The sequence below is a fragment of the Takifugu rubripes genome, chromosome 21 (assembly GCF_901000725.2).
Source record: "Takifugu rubripes chromosome 21, fTakRub1.2, whole genome shotgun sequence".
Classification (NCBI taxonomy): Eukaryota; Metazoa; Chordata; class Actinopteri; order Tetraodontiformes; family Tetraodontidae; genus Takifugu; species Takifugu rubripes.
This window is the reverse complement of record NC_042305.1, coordinates 7,074,410-7,092,076: the sequence shown is the minus strand read 5'-3', so window position 1 is coordinate 7,092,076 and position 17,667 is coordinate 7,074,410. Positions and strand designations below refer to the sequence as shown.

The following is a 17,667-nucleotide window of genomic DNA, read 5'->3' as shown; positions in this document are numbered from 1 at the left end:
GCTGGGATTCATTTATGCTTCATTTTTAAGGACAAAACTGATAGAAATCTCTCCTGATCCTTTAATCTGGTTCCTCAGACGGAGCCTCGGATCGTGGTTCTGATCCTGGATCTGTCTTCACCTGTAATGTGAACAACAAATATACTCTGAGATTACCAGCACATATTAACTCTCTATTGATTTTCTAGGATCATCTCTTGTCGATGAGGATAATTAATGAAGATCAAAGATCAATCAGCACCATCACGAGACATTGGCTTTGATGTGTGAGGAGAAACCGGATCTGTGACTGAATTGAACCCCTACTGGGGTCCTCCGCGGGCCTAGGACTCGCTATGGGATCAGGACTCGACCGGGCCACCTCCTCCACTACACCCCCACCTCCACCCCGCCTCCTCCACTCCGCCATTGGCTCAGCGGAGTCTCCGGGATGGTGATGATGATGATGATAATGGTGATGATGATGGCTGGAGAGAAGGGTAAAGTGGGAGCACGCGTCCCCCCTCCTGCGCACACACGCACGGCTGGAGTGCAGTGAAGATGCTCCTTCCTCTCTCAGCAGCAGTCCAGCCATCGAGCCGCTCTTGTCTGCTGCTGCCTGAGCCGCGAACTGCGCCCCCCGCCCGCCCGCTCCTGTCCGTCCGGCTCCGGGGAGACAGGAGGCACCACCGACCCGGAGCGGCGTCAGGATGTCCGCGCTGACACAGAGAGGGGTCCTGAGGCTGGCGGGGGTCCTGTTGCTGCTGCTCCGCTGCGCCGTCAGCGTCAGCTCCAAAGGTAAGAGCCGCCCGGCGGCGTGCGGGGCTCTCCGCAGTTCCCGCTGGGTTTGCGGGGGTTCGGCAGCAGCTCTGGACTTTGAGCGCTCCTGAACTTGCTTCAGAATGTCCGCGCTCCCGGACACGGACGTTAATTAAAGCGTCTTCTATTGAACCGTCAGCGGCTGACACGCGTGTCCGCACTGGCACGCCTGTGCAACAGGCTTCCTGCCGGAGTTCCCTGAATTCGCCCGGAATGTTCCCGCTGTCCTGAAGTGGAACATCAAACTGAAGCAGATCACGTTTGTGTGGAATTCTGATGAAATTTCTTTCGTTTTTCACACGCAACCACAGCATTCCTGTGCGCGCGCTTGAAGGTTGATTGTGGACTGATTTTAGGTCACATTGATCTTTTAAAGGGTTTGTAAATCTGAGGATTCCTCAGTTGTAGATGTTGATGCAGAGGTTCTCCCGGTCTCTGCTGATGGTTCCGTTCTGGTGCGGCTGCAGCGGTTACAGAACAAAGTCAGAGCTTCAGGACTGCCTTGGGGGGTCTCCAGCCCCTCAAGATGGTCCGAGCTGCAGATGTTTGGGGGCTGTTGTGGAGGTGGACGTGTGTGGTGGTCTGATGTGAGGAGATCTGCTGCATGCTCACACACCTTCAGCATTAGAACTCCGTCAGAGTGAGACACGAGCAGCGCAACCAGGTGTTGGCATCGTCGTAGCCACGGACCACTTTAATGTCTGTCCCACACACACACACATACACACACACAGATTTCTGCTTTGCTACTGGAGAACCCTTCGGAATGTGGACCCAAGCAGAACCCGTTTTCCTGAATTGGACCAACTTGTGTCTTTTTAATCTCTCCAGGCTCGTCAGGTTCTTCAGGATGGGTTTGGGTCTGTTCTGTTGCAAAACTGGACCTTCCAGGGATGTGGGTGGGGCGGGAGGTGTGAACGACTGCTGAGCCACAATTAGTGGAAACATGCAGAGGTTCTGCATCATTGTGATGGAGCGTGATGTGGCTTCCTGGATGGGCGGGTCCCACTGTTCCCAGGTTCTCCATTCTAGTTTGATGTTCGACCAGTCATGAAGCAGAAGTGATTAAATCTGACCATTCAATTTGTTAGCATGTTTGCTAATGTCAGAGCTAACGGAGGCTCGCCTGCTCCTTGTTCCTCCCTGAAGATCTGTTCCCTGATCCAACCTCACTGTTTTTTACTTTAACTGATCCTGGACCTCAGAACACAGAGAACCTTCCATCCCAACAGTCATCACTGAGGTTCTAAAGGTTCTGACAGTATGATCGTCCGATGATCTCATGTTTTAACGAGTCTGATGGTCCGATAATCTGGGGTTCACAAGGGTCTGAGGGTCCAATCTTTAGACCCTTTAGACTCTAAAAGGTTTGATGGACTGATGGTGTGATGTTCTAAGGATCTGATGTCCTAAAGAGACTGATGGTCTAAAGTTCTAAAGGGTATGATGTTCTGAAGGGTCTGACAATCTGAGGTTCTAAAGGGTCGGGGGGTCTAAAGGGTATGATGTTCGAAAGTTTTGATGGTCTGATGTTATAAAGGGACAGGTGGTCTGCTTCCAGCAGCAAACATCCTGATGATTGTTTAAATTAGCCTCTGTTGCTCCAGCGTCATTGCTAATCACTTTAGCTCACTTTAGCTGAACAACCTGTAATGTCTGTAATGTTGGAGGTGGGTGGAGCCTGGATGATGTCGTGGTTGTGACTGCGGCCTGTGTGGAATAAAATCTTTTTTGCTCTATTTGAGAAGTAGCTTGGAGAAGTCAGAAATGTGAAGGCTTGAACAAAGACTAATATTTGTTAGCATCAGTTTTATCTCATTGATTCTTATTCAGTTTTGCGAGGACCTGTGCGTGCCTGCAGGCTAATAGAAGGACTCTTCTTTAGGGTGATGCTAAGAGTTAGCTAATATTTAGCTTTAACAAAACTGATTATCTCTAGTCTGGTCCAGATAGAACTCTGTTGACCCAGGTTTGGCTGACATTTGACCTCTGATGGCTCTATTGATGGGACACAGAACCTCAGCTAGTTTCAGTTTCTAGAAGGAAAATTAAATGAAAATGTGGAGTTTTCCGTTGTCATTTTGCTGTACGAGGTTTCACAGAAACAGACAAAGGTCAAATCTGTTATTTTCTCGCCAAGTGAAGGGTTCTTACGTTTTCCAGGAATGAGTCATCATTGCCGGGCTGCTGCCGGTGTCGCTGTGTGCAGTTCGGGGCCCAGATTTACATTTAAATGAAACCAAATGACTGTACATTCAGAAATGATGTACAGTCGTGATGACGGTAATAAAAGAAAAGCCCTCTTTCACACCGGACCGGGTTCAGCTGCGGATTTCTGTCACTGGCAGCTACAGCCTGAGTTAGTTCTCGCCGTGTCAGGACCATTACCGTCACATTTCCAGAGTGGAGTCATCAGCTCACTGCCAAGCAGGCGTGATGCGGGCGGCAGGCAGCTCGCCGCCCCGTGGATGAGTGATCGTTAGACATCCCGACAGCAACCGCATGGAGCTCGGCCTTATCGTACCATTCCATCGTGGGTGGCGCCATCATGTTGTCTGGGTGATATCACATCCGGTCAGGACCAGCGGCTGGTTTAACCTAGATGCTGGTTCCATTAATGCGAACTGTGCTAACCAGCTGCTAGCCAACGAGAATCAGGCGGAGTGAGAGTGTCCGCTAACAGTCCTGATGCTAACTGCTGCAGCTAAGGTTGCTGGTGCATGTTCACGTGCGTGGGTGGACGATCTGTTTGTTGCGTAATGATGACAAAGATGTTCTGAAGCAGCTTTGACCTAAGCCCGAGAAGATGTTTATTCCCTGGTTAGTGTGGAACTGCGGTAAAAAGCCATGGCATTGAATCCGAAAAGTGTTTTTATACAGCTGCCAGCGCACATCAGCGTGCTCATACATGCTTTCCTTTAAATATTTATCTCTATTAATTAAATTTGCGCCTGCCTTCAAAGTAAACGTATTTATCACAGCAGAGTGTAATTAATCTCTTGTACAGGAAAGCAATTACTCTCTGAGTTCAGCAAAAGTGGAACAAGTCTCTTTAGTTTGGCTGCTTTTCCCTGTTTTTCCTTCGAGAAGCCGCTGGAGCGGCGCTGGCGCGTCAGTGGTTACCAGGGTTAATGACCCGCCTCCTGTCCGCGTTTACGGCCAATGTGGACAGATCAGTCTCTGACAAGATGATGGAACCCTGTCCAGAACCCCCATAGGCCCAAGCTTTGTGTGTTGTCTTCATGGCATTGTACGAAGTGTAGCTGTTTTGGGGAGTTTGCCATCTTTATGGGGACACAAAGTCCTCATAAAGCATATAAGAACTCTCCCTCATCCGCAGCAAGTCTGATGTTTGGTCATGTGACCTCCGAGCAGTTGGGCTGTGTTTGACCGTGGCTGCAGGAGGGTGCTGCTGCTGCTGCAGCTGGTGGGACGTTGTAGAACCTGTCAGTGGAACTCTGACTGACTGGTTTGACTTCCTGGCCCAGTTGTTGGCGTTCGATGTATCTGACAGTTGCAGTTGGGAGTGCGCTCTGGTCTCTGTGTTTTGGTTCCAGTGGATCCAGTCGAGAAGCAGACAGGAAAGGCTCCGGCAGCCCAGTGCAGCAGATATATCTCAGATGTCCACTCAGACGTCTGATGGATCACCTTTGGTGCGCCGACCCCGATGTTGGTGCAGGACGGACTTTCGTGGCCTTGGTCAGCTGTTCACATTTGTCCTCGGTGATCCGCGGTGCAGCAGCAGGCCTGCGGGAGAGAACAGGCTCCCCGACAGGAAGTGATGAATAGCCCGGCCTCAGCTCGCCGTGTCCCGTCCTGTTGGACGACCTCTGGGTCATACTGGTGTTAGTCACGCTGCTAAAAACAGCAGTAAAGGACAGTTCTGCAGTTCTGCTCCAGGAAACCACAAACACACGCAGATGAAACCCAGAAACGTACCGGAGGCCCAGTGTCACTACGGCTGCCATGGCGACAGCTGATTCCTGGCTATATTCTGAATGACAGAAGATGTAAAAAAAACAAAAATCTGCCGCTATTTAAAGCATAAAGTCGAGATTGTTTCTGTCTCTCGGACGGTAGATTAACGAAAACAGCAGCACCTCCCCCCTTGTAGGAGGAGCTTAGTCTTCTGTTGTCAGCCACTAGGGGGCGTTTGAGGCATTTTGTTTTTAAACATGATGACAACTATGTCCTTGTTTATTATAAAAGCATGTAACATACGCCACACGCTGGCCAGGACTGGATTTGCTGGCTGATTTTATCCTGTCAAATACGCAATAATCGACGTTGGCATGAAAGATTTTGAAATGACTCTTTTTCCTGAGTTAATCTTTGTTAGCATGTGTTAGCATGAGTTAAAACTCTTCTTCTCAACACAAAATCCTTGTAACGGAGCTTTCTGTATGCCACACTGCATGGAAATGTACAGCTGTAAATGTGGTCGCTAGCATTAGCCCCCGTGCTAGTGGCCTCAGTTGGCCCTTGCAAATGTGAATCCTCCTTTTCCTCTTTCTCCTCTTTTTGCCCAAAATAAAAATTAATGGGCTTTTTCCTCCGTGACGACATTAGGCACCAACTTATTAGTTATGTCTCTAAAGGCGTTCTTCCAAATACTGCTTAAGTCCTTCCCTGGCTGACCCAGTTACCACCATGTTGTCAGAGTGTCCCCCGTTGCCACTTCCTGTTTCCGTCGTTTCGACTTAAAAGCCCTCCAGTGTTTCATCAGGTCTTGTTGTAATTATTAAATTGTCGCTCTTTAGAGGCCTGCCGGACGCTGCCGGTTCTGAAGCATCGAAAGGTTCCTGCAGGGTTTAATGGTTCTGGATGAAGTGTGGGCTGTGTTGTTGCTGCTGACCTCAGAGCTCCTGCCAGTTGTAGAATCTGAATATTCTCTTGGACGCGCTGCTGCCACTGCTGCGGCGCCCGCGGCGTCCTCCCACGGCCTCCGTTCAGACTCAAATTTTCCTTTTTTGAAACAGATTTAAACTTTTGATACAATCTGGAGGTTCTTCGAGGTCGGCACCACGGCGGATTACTCCGCCTCCCATGCAGGCCGACGCACATTCATCTCCACCTCGCGGGTCGTGTTTGCATCTTTGCTCATTTGCGGCGGTTTGTGCCCACACAGCGTTCACCGGATCAGGAGCGGAGCGGCGTGAACACTTTTCAAACGAGCTGCGCTGGTGAAAGGATGCAGCGTGCGCTGCAGCCTGAAGCTGTTGCTCATTTGGGAGGATGGGATGTCAGTGTTGGTGTCTGCATGATTCACTTTCTGACATCTGATGCCGTCCAGATGAGCCGTCCAAAGCCATTCTGGGCAAGATTTGATGAGCTGCAGTGGCCAGCTGAAGTCATCCTGTCACTCTGCAAGGACTCAAATATTTTATCAAACATCCCCGGCGGCTCTCGGCTGACTCGCTGTAGACAGGAAGCTTTTACCATCATGTGTCTGAACATCAGGGGATGAAGCCACGCAGGCGGCCACATGTGCAGCTATTCCTGTGAGGCTGCAGCAGAAAACGAGAAAAACTCACAACGGGTTGTTTTGGTGTTAGCGTTACTAGCTGAAGGTTAGCGCACGTTAGCGCTCATCGTCTTTCATTTTCTGTTGTGTTGTTCGTGTTGATGGTTCTGGTCGTGGCAGTGATGGCAAGAAAAACAATGACTATAAAAAAACTCCTAAAAGCAGGAAGACTGACGTCACGATTATGATGGTTTTAAGACAGCCAGGAGGCGGAGTCACAGCTGAGGGCAGAGAAATTACAGCCATCCATCCAGCCATCCATCCATCCAACCATCCACCCACTCATCCATCCATCCACTCATCCATCTATCCATCCACCCATCCATCCACTCATCCATCCACCCACCCAGCTATCCATCCATCCATCCATCCATCCACCCACTCATCCATCCATCAGAAACTGATCCTTGTCCAGCAGAGGAACCTGCTGGGCGAGACCTTTGACCTTGAGGTTATCCTCTCTGTCTTCCAGCAGTGAGGAGCTCATATCTTCTCTGGGAGCTGCTCACGACTCTCCTCCTGACACTGAAAAGCTTTTAGCCCGAGCAGAGAGCAGCTCCGCTGAGCCATTAGCATTGAAGAGGAGCATGTCTGATTATGGAGGGAGGGAAATTGTTCTTGAGCTGCTGTCACATGAATCCTGAAGCAGCTCTACTTAATTCAGGCTCAAATCCAGCAAACAAACAGAACAAACCTCAGAAAAACAAGGAAAAATAATATTTCCTCCCAGTTCAGTGTATTATAATATTTCGCTGGGATGGAAACAGAAGTCCTCGCTCATGAAATCACAATTATCAAACACAAGAGCAATGAGCTTCAGGGTGGATCCCTTCGGCCATCTTGGGGTTGATGCTCTCATGTCCCACCTCAACTCTATAGAGGTTTGATCCTGTTATCTCCCCAGTACAGTTTGTAGAGGAAAACAAGGGATGGTGGCCCAGCCCTTTAATCCTCATTCACTCCTTTTGGTCTGAGACTGGCGGTCGCCTCAGGTGATGTTCTGTTCCCGGCGATGGCGTGTTCGAGGGCGACGTTGTTGGGAAGTTCACGATCAGAAGGCTCCTCTAAAGGCCACACTGTCATCATGGGCGCTGGATCACTGAACCGTGTTTACAGACGAGGCTTAAATGTCAGAGCGCCGGAGACGTCTGAGGTGGCAACTCGGAGTAAGAAATTTCTGTTTATTATCCAGAGCGCGGGGGAAGGAAGACAATGATGTCAGTGGGGAGGACAAAGGGCAGTGATTACATTTATTTCCACTGGTCCATTACCAGCAGAGGACTGGGAGCAACGCCGTTAGGAAACCGCCAGCTTTCTTTATTCATGATGTGTCAGGAACAGAGCCCGTTCGGCGCCGTCCTCCGAGGGTCTTGATGCCATTTAGAGAGAATTCATTTGCAGCGCAAACTGTTTTCATGCTTATAACCCTTATGTAGCACCTGTGGAGGACGGATGGTCGCCGTGGTTACCGAATGGCTGGTACCTGACCCAGTTTCCATTTGACTGGAATTCGTTTTCCTGATGTTGATGAAACGTTATGTCCCCGTTGGCCACTTTAGCCGTCCTGCCCCCACAGCAGCTTAACTGCCACATGGGCAGTGAGGACAGCTCGGAGAACCACCAGGGGGACAGCCGGGAGGACCGTTGTGAGGACAGTGAGGACAGCCAGGACTGCCATAAGGACAGCTGTACGGTCCTCCTGGCTGTCCGTACAGCTGCCATAAGGACAGCTGTACGGACAGCCAGGAGGACCACCATGAGGACAGTGAGGACATCTAGGAGAACCGGCGGGAGGACAGTGAGGACAGCCAGGAGGTCTTCTATAAGGACAGCTGTAGGACAGGCGGGATGACCACTATGAGGACAGTGAGGACAGCCAGGAGGACTTCCATAAGGACAGCTTTAGGACAGCAGGGAGAACCACTATGAGGACAGTGAAGACAGCTGGGAGAACCACAGGGAGGACAGTGAGGACAGCCAGGAGGACTTCCATAAGGACAGCCCGGAGAACCACCATGAGGACAGTGAGGACAGCCAGGAGGACTTCCATAAGGACAGCTTTAGGACAGCAGGTAGAACCACTATGAGGACAGTGAAGACAGCTGGGAGAACCACAGGGAGGACAGTGAGGACAGCCAGGAGGACTTCCATAAGGACAGCCCGGAGAACCACCATGAGGACAGTGAGGACAGCCGGGAGGACCGGCAGGATAATCAGAACAGGTTTTATGGAAATGGCCGTGGCAGGCACATCCTGTCCACAAACCAAAAATGTGGGAGCGGTAAGTCCACCTCCAGCAGCCTGACGATAATCCGGAACGGTTACCTGTGGGCATCAGTTGAGGGGGGCCTTTCTCAGACGCACAGTTCCCATCATGCTCAGCGTCACAATGTTCCAGGGTTGACTGTGGAAAAACTCAAGCTGCTGCAGGAACAGGCTGTTTTCCTGGGGGACAACAGAGCAGATTACAAATTATGGATTCGGTGTTTGAAGCATTGACTCATCCCTGTCCACCGCACTTTTGTCGAGCACCCACTGCCCTCTCATGCCAGGAGGTGGTGGTGGGGGGGGGCCGCATTATTTGGCCAACAGAACTCTGTTTTCTCCGCCCCAGCGGTTCTGCAGCCTTCCTCTGCGTCTGATTAGCTGCGTAAAACAGCTAGCTATCCCACAATGCATTTCACCTCAGCCAGCGACAGCAGCGGCAGAATTTGCGTAATTCAAAGTACCGACGTGCAGGTATGAAGTTCAATCGGTGTCTCCGTATCGGGCAAATTAGTGTCCAGTTCAGATCTTCTTCTTCTGTTGCCTTTAAAAAAAATAGAATAAAAGTTCATTCCGACATATATATAACTCGTATTCAAACAGATCTCATTAAACACGCTTGTGTTGCAGCGGCTCTAAAACTTTCTCTAACCACCATTTTTAATGCGATTTGTTGAAGATGAAAGAAGGGTGGCACCCCCCCCCCCCCCCCCCCCCCCCCCCTTCCCCGCCGCCATCAGTGCTGCCTTGTTGTCATCTCGTGGGATGTTCCTTTAATGGCTTCCTTTATGGTGAGTAAAGCCGTATCTCGGCGCTCTCCACGGACGCCGACTTTAGCCGCCATTAGTTTATTTTTTCTGCGAAGCTTCTCGCGGTGGAATATTTAGCGCGTGAATAGAGACGGGAACGCGCCCCCATGGACGTGTCTGTTTTAGCGAGGTGGCTAAATGTTTTGGCAGACGGCCGAGCAAGAAGCAAAAACTCAGTCGCATCAAAAGGACGAAAACCTAAAAATAATGACAAAAACCCATAAAACACAGATTAGCGAGCGTGGCGACTCCCAAAGTCAGTGCGGGTGATGCTAAGAGGGAAAATCTGCAGTAATAGAGATTAAAATTAAATATTAATAAAGCAGAACCGCTGAAGTCTCCAGAGTTGGAGGCAAATAAACGACTGTAATTTAAGCTAAGATGAACAAATTACAGTTAATGAATGAACCAAAACAATTTTCAGGGCTAAACTGGTCACGCCCACTGATGGCATCACAATGATGTCATTGCTTCTCGGCAGCTAGATTCAACCAGTTTAAACTGGTTTTGATTTTAAACCAGTCAACCCATCCGTAATTAAAAACCCAAACATTGACTGGTGATACTGGGACAGATGCTTGGGGACCGAGACTGGCGGGACTGGTTAATGTGGCACATGGTAGTGGGTACCAGTACACCAGTGGAATTGTCATGTTTAGTTCAGCCTCACCCACTAGATCTAAATCTGTTGCTTTTTCAGTCTCTCTCCACTGCGGATCTGTTTTTGGCTGTCAGGAATCACGCGAGGAACGGCGCCATCATCTTCTCTCTGGTTGCTCAGATGTGTTGTGTTTCTCCTTCGTGTTACCTTCAGCTGTTGCAGACGTTGGCTTCATCGTTTAGCCTGAACGCACCCTGAAAGATGCGAGCTTCCAGAACCAGTGAATTCCTGATCGTTTCAGTCAGGAAACCATTCATGTGTTAAAAGATTAATTTCAGCAACGAGAAGCCTTGAGAACATGTTCTCTGTTTGGTTCCTCATGATGACGGTCAGATAAAGGACAGAAAGGGTTTGTTCCCGTGTGACTGACTGCGGGTTCTCCTTCGAGTTCCTGACTCCTTGCTTCTCCTTGGAATCTAATTCATTGATTTGATTACGTTTTCACATCAGGTGGATTAAAGTAATGAAATTGTTTCTGTGTCTAAAAAGTTCAAAACCAGTTTCACCTCCAGAATTTCTCACCTCTCCTGTCTCTGAATTTCCTAGTTGTTGGTTCTTTGTGGGATCTTCTGGACCTCCTCCTGGTTCTGTGTGTGTGTGTGTGTGTGTGTGTGTGTGTGTGTGTTTGTGTGTGAGTGTTTGTGCGTGTGTGGTTGAAATGAAGATGAAGGCTGTCGGATCGGAGAAAATCTGCTGTTTGGAAATTTGTAACATGATTATTTGGAAACATTTGAAGCAGATTAAAGTGCAGCGTTGATGAAGCAGAAAAAATTAACCCTTTGGGCCTAATTAACATTTCACAGATTAGCATAATATTCTGGGATGATCCCCCACTGGGATGTCACTTCCTCTTTTGAGCTCTTTTCAAAATGGAACATCAAAGGCGAACAGACGTCCCAACTCTCTCACTTCAGCAGGAGGGAGGTGGACCACCAGAGAAACCAGTGAGGAAGAGGAGGCTGAAGGGCGGGTCGCTCCGGCACCTGGGTTAGCCTAGTTTAGCACGTAAAAAGAAAGCTAAGCCGATTAGCTTCATGCACAAACTGAATGACGAGCTAATAAGTGTCTCAGAATATTATTCTGAAATTCTGCACAGGAAATCTTGTCATGTTTAACTTGTGCTTGTCTGACAAACAACGATGAACTGATGTCGCATGACTATTTTATTAGCTAGCTAAAATTTTATGGGTAAACTCCATCAAAACAAAGAGGCACTAAAGTTAAGAAAACTGCCGGTGAATCATCTGATTGTTGGTGCTCATATCGTTGGCTCCTCTATCGGTTTCCTGCTCAGACAACAACCCAGCCGAGCGTGGTTTTAATCTGTCCCAGTTAGTCGTCCATGCGTGGACGCGTTGACATGAAACACGAGTGTCTCAGCTGATCTGAGGACAGTTGTGGGACGGAGAGACGCGCCGTGCAGAAAAACACGCTTTTATTCCAAGTGCAGCGAAGAGAAGATGAAGGTTTGTGATGTCACATCAGGACTTTAGTTGTCATCACCTCAAGCCACTGAACTGGGAGGTGACTGGTGCCATCCCAGTGAGACCAGTTGTTTCTGTTGGAGCTCCCAGCTGCAGTTATTCCAGTAAATCCAGGAATAAACCATCGAGGAGGTGGAGCCAGTGAGGAGGCGGAGCCAATGAGGAGGCGGAGCCAGCTGCTGGCCCGACCAATGCTGTGCTCTGGGACCCGAGGCTCCACCTTCTCCAGGTAGCTGAGGCAGGTGTGATGCTGCGGCACTCAGAGAAGCTGAAAGTTCCCAGAATTCTCTGAACCACCATGTGCTGATGGAAGAACAAGCAGCTGACGCGCGGCAGATGTGTCACCTGACCTGTTTGATGAGTTAATTGAATGTTGCGCTCGGTGCTCGGCCAGATTAAGAGCAGTAAATGACGGGTTATTGTCAGCGAGCAGGACAGACGCACCCGTCACTCACTTAACCGGAAAATCATCTTTTCTACGACTGCGGAGGAAATTGTTCCGTCCCCAAAACGCCGCTTGCACATTTCTGTCGTACGCTCCATTTGCTTAATTTGATTCGCGTGTCGCTAATTCATTAGCATGCAGAGCAACCTGCAGTTGTGTCCTGACTCACCCAACAATCTGGGAGGAAATAATCCAGCATGGCAGCTTCTCTCTTCTATTCTTTACATTTCCCACCTCAGACTCCGACTCCTTGAATATTTCTGTTTTACTTTCAGACATATGAATTAATCCACAGACATAGATATTATTATATTATTATATATTATATTTCCATGTCAAGGCAGGTCTCCCACCGCGGGTGCTAGCATGCCGCCACATGCTTCCTCAGCAGCCTGGAACCGATAGAGGAGCCTGAACTTGAATTTAAATTACTTATTGATCTGGTGGTCATGTATCAGAAATGTCTCTGTTTTCACCAGTAGATGGCGCCAGATCTAACACACATCAGAGCTTGGTAGAATCGATAGGTTGTTGTGAACCTGGCTGAAAGTGGGTGGTTCTTCTGTCAGAATGTTCACTCTTACTGGGCCCAGCAGGAAATCTGAATCAGGACGTCGAGAATATAAATCATCACCGTGGCGACAGCGAGGCGTACTGCTGATGTGGTTGTTTTTGTTAGCGCTGCTAAAGCCTCCATTCCCTTAGAGATGGTGTAATCAGCCCCGGGCAAACGTTTTGTGGAGCCGCTGACAGACTTCTAATAACCAGTTGGCATGGAGACCATTACAGCCCCGGTCCAGCACTGGTGAACTCCAGTATACGACAGTTCACCTGTCAGGAGACCTGCTTCGTTCCTGATGGTGATGACTGGCACCGCCATTTTAACCGCATTTAAATGACTTTATCATCTTCTCATCAGCCTAAAATGAGTTCTGGGGACTTGTTACCGTACCTGTTAGTGGGTGGAGGTCCAGGCACCCATCATTCATAACAACATAACCAACAACTCCCCCCACGATTGACACGCTATGATTGATTGCCTATAAACATCCGCCTTTCACCCGACTGGCGTCGGCTATTGTTGCCGCGGGGAACCGTTGCGCTGACGATGCCTCCCGTGTTCTAAATGAACGTGGCTGACGGAGGCGCCGCAGGTCATCGATGTTTGTAAACACATGTCGCTCTTCCACTGGTGCTATTTTTAGCACCCTGCATTTCACGGCTGCAGTAATGTAATATTAGAGGTGTCACTGTGGTCGAGCTGGTCCTGGACCAGTGGAACATCTGAGGAAGATCTGCTGGATGTTGTTAGCTTAGCTTAGCATTATTATGTTGATTTCTTTTGTTCTTTAGCAGTTGTGGAACATGCTCCGCACGGCTGGAGCATTAGCTCACGTGTTCACGTGTTGCTGATGGTCGGTTCTGAGCTAGCGGTTCCAGAGATATAAAACAGGAAGCGCTGACAGCAGCCAGCTTGATTATCTCCACCCTGAGGTCCATCTGGATGTTCTCAGGGGGTCTGGCCCCTCCTCACATGTCTCCTGCTCGGTGAGCCGGACCCGTTTTCCCCCGGTCCTGGTTAGTGTATCCACTAAACCACCATCTCTGGAGTAGAAACACGTATTTGTATTTGTTTGTGGTCCGTGTCCCATTTTCTGGAACGCTGAACCAGAACTGATCCAATGTGGGCTGTGGCCAGGTGCTGCACCCTGATTTCTGTTTCCTGATGGGAAGGGAGGGGGTTCTTGCTGGGTTCTGTCAGAGTTCTGCAGGAAGAATTGGTTGCACCTGGCATCTGAGGCTCTATCTGAACCCCTTCCACCAACAACACCCCCCACACACATCACCACCACCTCCACCTCTTGTTAACATGATCAGGTGCTGTTGATTTATGACTGAAACAGGCGGCAAAGATCACGCCTAAACGTTCAGACGCCACAGATAGAAAGGCTTCAAAGTGGGCGGAGTTTAACCCAGACAACACGTGTCAGCACAGAGTGGAGCCTCATTCATCAGCCACCTCCGAGCATCAAACCTGTAGACAAGCTTGCTACATTAGCTCGGCGTACTAGTCTCTCCGAGTACAGACGACGCTCAGCGACCTTTAACCATGACCTTTTCTCGTTAAATGTGGAAGTTAAAAGGCTCCGCTGATGGTTTTGATCTTTCTCGTCTGAACTGACGCTCAAATGAACCAAAACACAAAAAGCACCAACAAACACATCATCCTCCCTCTGCTCTTTGGTATGCTAATTAGCATATGATAATTAGCTCCGGACAGTTGGATGGATTCATTAAACGTAGCGCGCAGGGACCTCATTAGCACGCTGGTGTAAGTGGAACTGGGAGACCAGTTTGACTCTGGTGAATGAATCTTTAAAGCTGGGAACAGTCATCTGTTGCCTCTGAAGGAGGGTCGAGTGTTTGGCACGTCTCAGCTTCTTCTTCTGTTTTTTTATGTAAATGTTTACAGATTGTGGCGCGTTCGCTATCCTCGGGCGTGCAGTTATTCTCGGCGCAGCAAGCGATCGCGGACACCTCGTAAGTGGAGCCAAGAAAGAAAAAAAAAGGCACTAATTTGTGAGAAGTCAAACAGAATAGGTCCAAATCCCCCCGCTGCGGTTAGCAACTGTCATTGATGGGAAAGGTTACTGTCGCTTACGTGGCGTTCCCCTCCGCACCCCCCAGTCTCAGCTGAGCTGCTGACAGCTTCACGTCTGTTTCACAGTAAAACACACGCACGGCGAGCGCAGCAGCTCTGAGGCCACGCCCCATCATGGAGAACAACACTACTTTAAACAGATAATTCTGCTATGAACCATGTTTTTCATCTGCTGTTATAACACTCTGAGGTGGGGCTAAAATAGGGTTGCGTAGCAGCTAATGGGGGGTTACATCAAGGCTAATGCATCTCTGTGGTGTCATCATGGTCTCGGGTACAGACGGCGTCTGAGCGACTGTTGGCAGGACTTCCGGACAGGATCTGTTTCACAATGGGGGGTCGAGCAGCGGCATGAATTATTGATATGAACTGAACGATGACCCTTCACCGTTCAGGGCCCAGAAGTTCAGCGTGGCGAATCCTCAACAGCGCTCATTAGAAGACAGTGGCAGCTGCAGCGGCACACCGCTCGTCAGCTTTGTTGGGATCCTTAAGGACGCCGTCGCCTCAAGTGTTGCCTGGTAGCAGATGGTGAAGCTAGCGTGCTGACAACAGGTGTCACGAGCCGGAGCTGCTGGGGAACGTAGCTCTGAAGTGCAGATTGCTCCGCGGCAGTAGAACGTGGAGGCCTGATCGCTGTGAAGACCGACGCTCCTTCAACACATCTGAAAACATCCCCGCGGGCCAGGTTCTTAAACATAGCTTCATCGTTTCCAAACGGCTTTTGTTTTATTTGTTGGAAATGGTATCGTGATTTAGACGTTTATTCCAGCAGAAGTCTGGAGTAAGACAGGTCTGGAGACGGGTTTTGACTTAAATGATTTATTGTTGTTTAGCATGAACAAGTTAGCAGGAAATGAGAATGCGGAGGAAATAGCCGACACGTCAGTCAAAACTCAAATGTTTCCATCACAGCATTAAATCAACAACCGTAATGGGCTAGTTTGTTTTGTAGCTAACCGATGAATGACAACAGTAAAAACAATAACGATGTTTGTGTTGTGTTTTGCTGTTGATCTGCCACCACAGAGACTTTGCTGCTGTTGAACTCTCAGCCATTCAGAAACTCAGATTAACCTACAGATCGGGGTGATTTCCAGCGGCTGGCGGGGGGGTCCAGCTACCGTAAAGAGCCGCCAATCAGCTAAAGCCACTGAAGGAGAAACTCCTTACCGGTGGCTGGAGATGGAATGGGTTTTTTAGCTGCTGTCGAGGGCAGTGACAGTCACGCAGGGATCAACGGTGGCCGTATGTTCGGACATTAGAGGCAATGAATAACTAATGAGGCTCGGAATCACTTTGTCCGGAATATCACTAGAGAGGAAATCAGGTTAGCTGCTTATGTCGGGCAGAATTAGCAGCAGTTGTTGTGCACGCTGATGCTGTCCTTGATGGCAAATAATCCAGGTGTTCACCCTGTTTGGACGTGTGAGTCTTCAAATGGGCTCGGCTACAAGCTAACGTGTGGCCTATCAGAGACGCTCCTGGGCACACTTCTATTTAACTTAAAAGCGGGTCAAGGCTGCTATGCAATGCAGCTATGCTAACAGGCAACGCTCAACTATAAAAGGAGGATGAGCAGCCTGTGTTAGTGTGGAAAGTTTCAGCTACCCTTAAAAAAAACCATGAACACATTTTCAATGTCCAGTGAACGCGTACGCACATTTAGCCGCTAACCACCCGGAGGAGTGTATCGGGGCTGATGGGTAACAGACGATGACGATGAAACGATGATTGTCTAGTTTCTTCAAATGCTAATGAGGCTCATTATTTCTTAGCGACATTGGGCCAGATTCACCAATATGTTTTTAAGAATCTTCTTAGATTCTTTCTTAAGTTGTTATTAAGACGTTTTTTAAGAAAACCCTACGTCGGATTCATCAACGCGTTCGTAAGCCCCAGAATTGTTCGCAGCTGTGTTCTTAGATTGATGAATGCCATCTGTTCGTAAGTTGAAAGCGCGTGCCAGGTGAGTCTAATTAACATACGATTAGCATAAGTCACCGCCCACTAATGCCCATAAAAGGAACTGCAGCAGGACCCTGTAGACAGAGCAAAAAGCAGCCAAATGCCCAAAGCGAAATGCCCAAAGCTTGCCTCTCCACGCCTGATTTCTGACGCCGTGTTGAACAATCAAGAAAGGATGGCTAACACGCTTGATAAAATTGCCTCAACGCTGATGACTATAGCCAACACGCTTAAAGAAATCAACGAGAATGTAAAAAAAATAAGAATGTAAAAAAAATAAACGTGTAAAAGCTGTGCTCGGATTGTGACAATAATGCATTTTATTCACAAACGGGCAATTAATCGCGCTCGAACGTGAACCGCGTGCCTGCAGTCTGGCCCCATCATTGCGTCAGGACGCACATCCTCAGGGGGTTGTGGCTCTGTGTCCAAACACATCCAGCGCCCCTTTAACATGCCGATGGTGCGTTCAATGGTGGAGCGACTGCGCGCATGCATCTGATTGAATAAAACTCCTGTGGAGTCTGAGGGTTGGTCAGTGGTGTCAACAACCTGGGAGCCAGGGCATATCCTCGATCCCCTAATAAAATAAATCAAGATAAAATCAAATAAAAAGACAGTTTTGGCATGGTTTCCAATTTGGTTGATTAATGTTAAGTCATTGGCACATTTACGTAATTTTAAAATTCTCCGTAAATCACCAAAAATAGGAAATAAACAAATAAATAAATAAATATGACAGAATTATCATTGTAATATTGAATTTTATTGAACTGCACAAGAGAAGAAAACCCAACCATGCCAACATGTCGGCACTGAAATGTGCGCAAGAGTACTCCTGAGTGTTCGTAGGATTTGTTCTTACCTACGCATAAATCCAGGATAAGAAGAAATTGGTGAATGCCACAATCTTCAAAAAATGTTCGTAAGTGGGACTTAAGAACAAATTTGTTCGTAAGAACGTTTCGTGAATCTGGCCCATTGTCTTCTTTTGACCATCACAAAACTTTGATTTTGACCTGTGTAGCCTTTTATTTGGGGGGGGGGGGGG

At 48.7% G+C, this 17,667-nt stretch overlaps 1 protein-coding gene and 2 long non-coding RNA genes across 12 annotated transcripts in view; 2 read left to right on the top strand and 1 right to left on the bottom strand.

The window, feature by feature from the left end:
• Positions 1–339: 339 nt before the first annotated feature.
• unc5db (unc-5 netrin receptor Db) overlaps positions 340–17,667 on the top strand; it is a 58,791-nt gene continuing 41,463 nt past the window's right edge. For 2 of the 10 annotated variants that reach the window (XM_029829304.1, XM_029829310.1), the window contains exon 1: positions 357–777. In XM_029829304.1, the coding sequence (XP_029685164.1) occupies positions 690–777 (88 nt within the window). In that variant the 5' untranslated portion in view covers positions 357–689. Of the gene's footprint in view, positions 778–17,667 lie in introns of all 10 variants that reach the window. The other 8 variants (XM_029829303.1, XM_029829308.1, XM_029829305.1 and 5 more) reach the window with 5 other exon arrangements.
• On the bottom strand, positions 6,723–9,276 carry LOC115247496 (uncharacterized). Its single transcript, XR_003886564.1, has 3 exons — positions 9,052–9,276; positions 8,648–8,767; positions 6,723–8,154 (listed from the first exon to the last, which is right to left on the bottom strand). It is a non-coding gene; the product is annotated as an uncharacterized lncRNA (long non-coding RNA).
• Positions 9,292–10,545, top strand: LOC115247497 (uncharacterized). The gene is made up of 2 exons (XR_003886565.1): positions 9,292–9,378; positions 10,097–10,545. It is a non-coding gene; the product is annotated as an uncharacterized lncRNA (long non-coding RNA).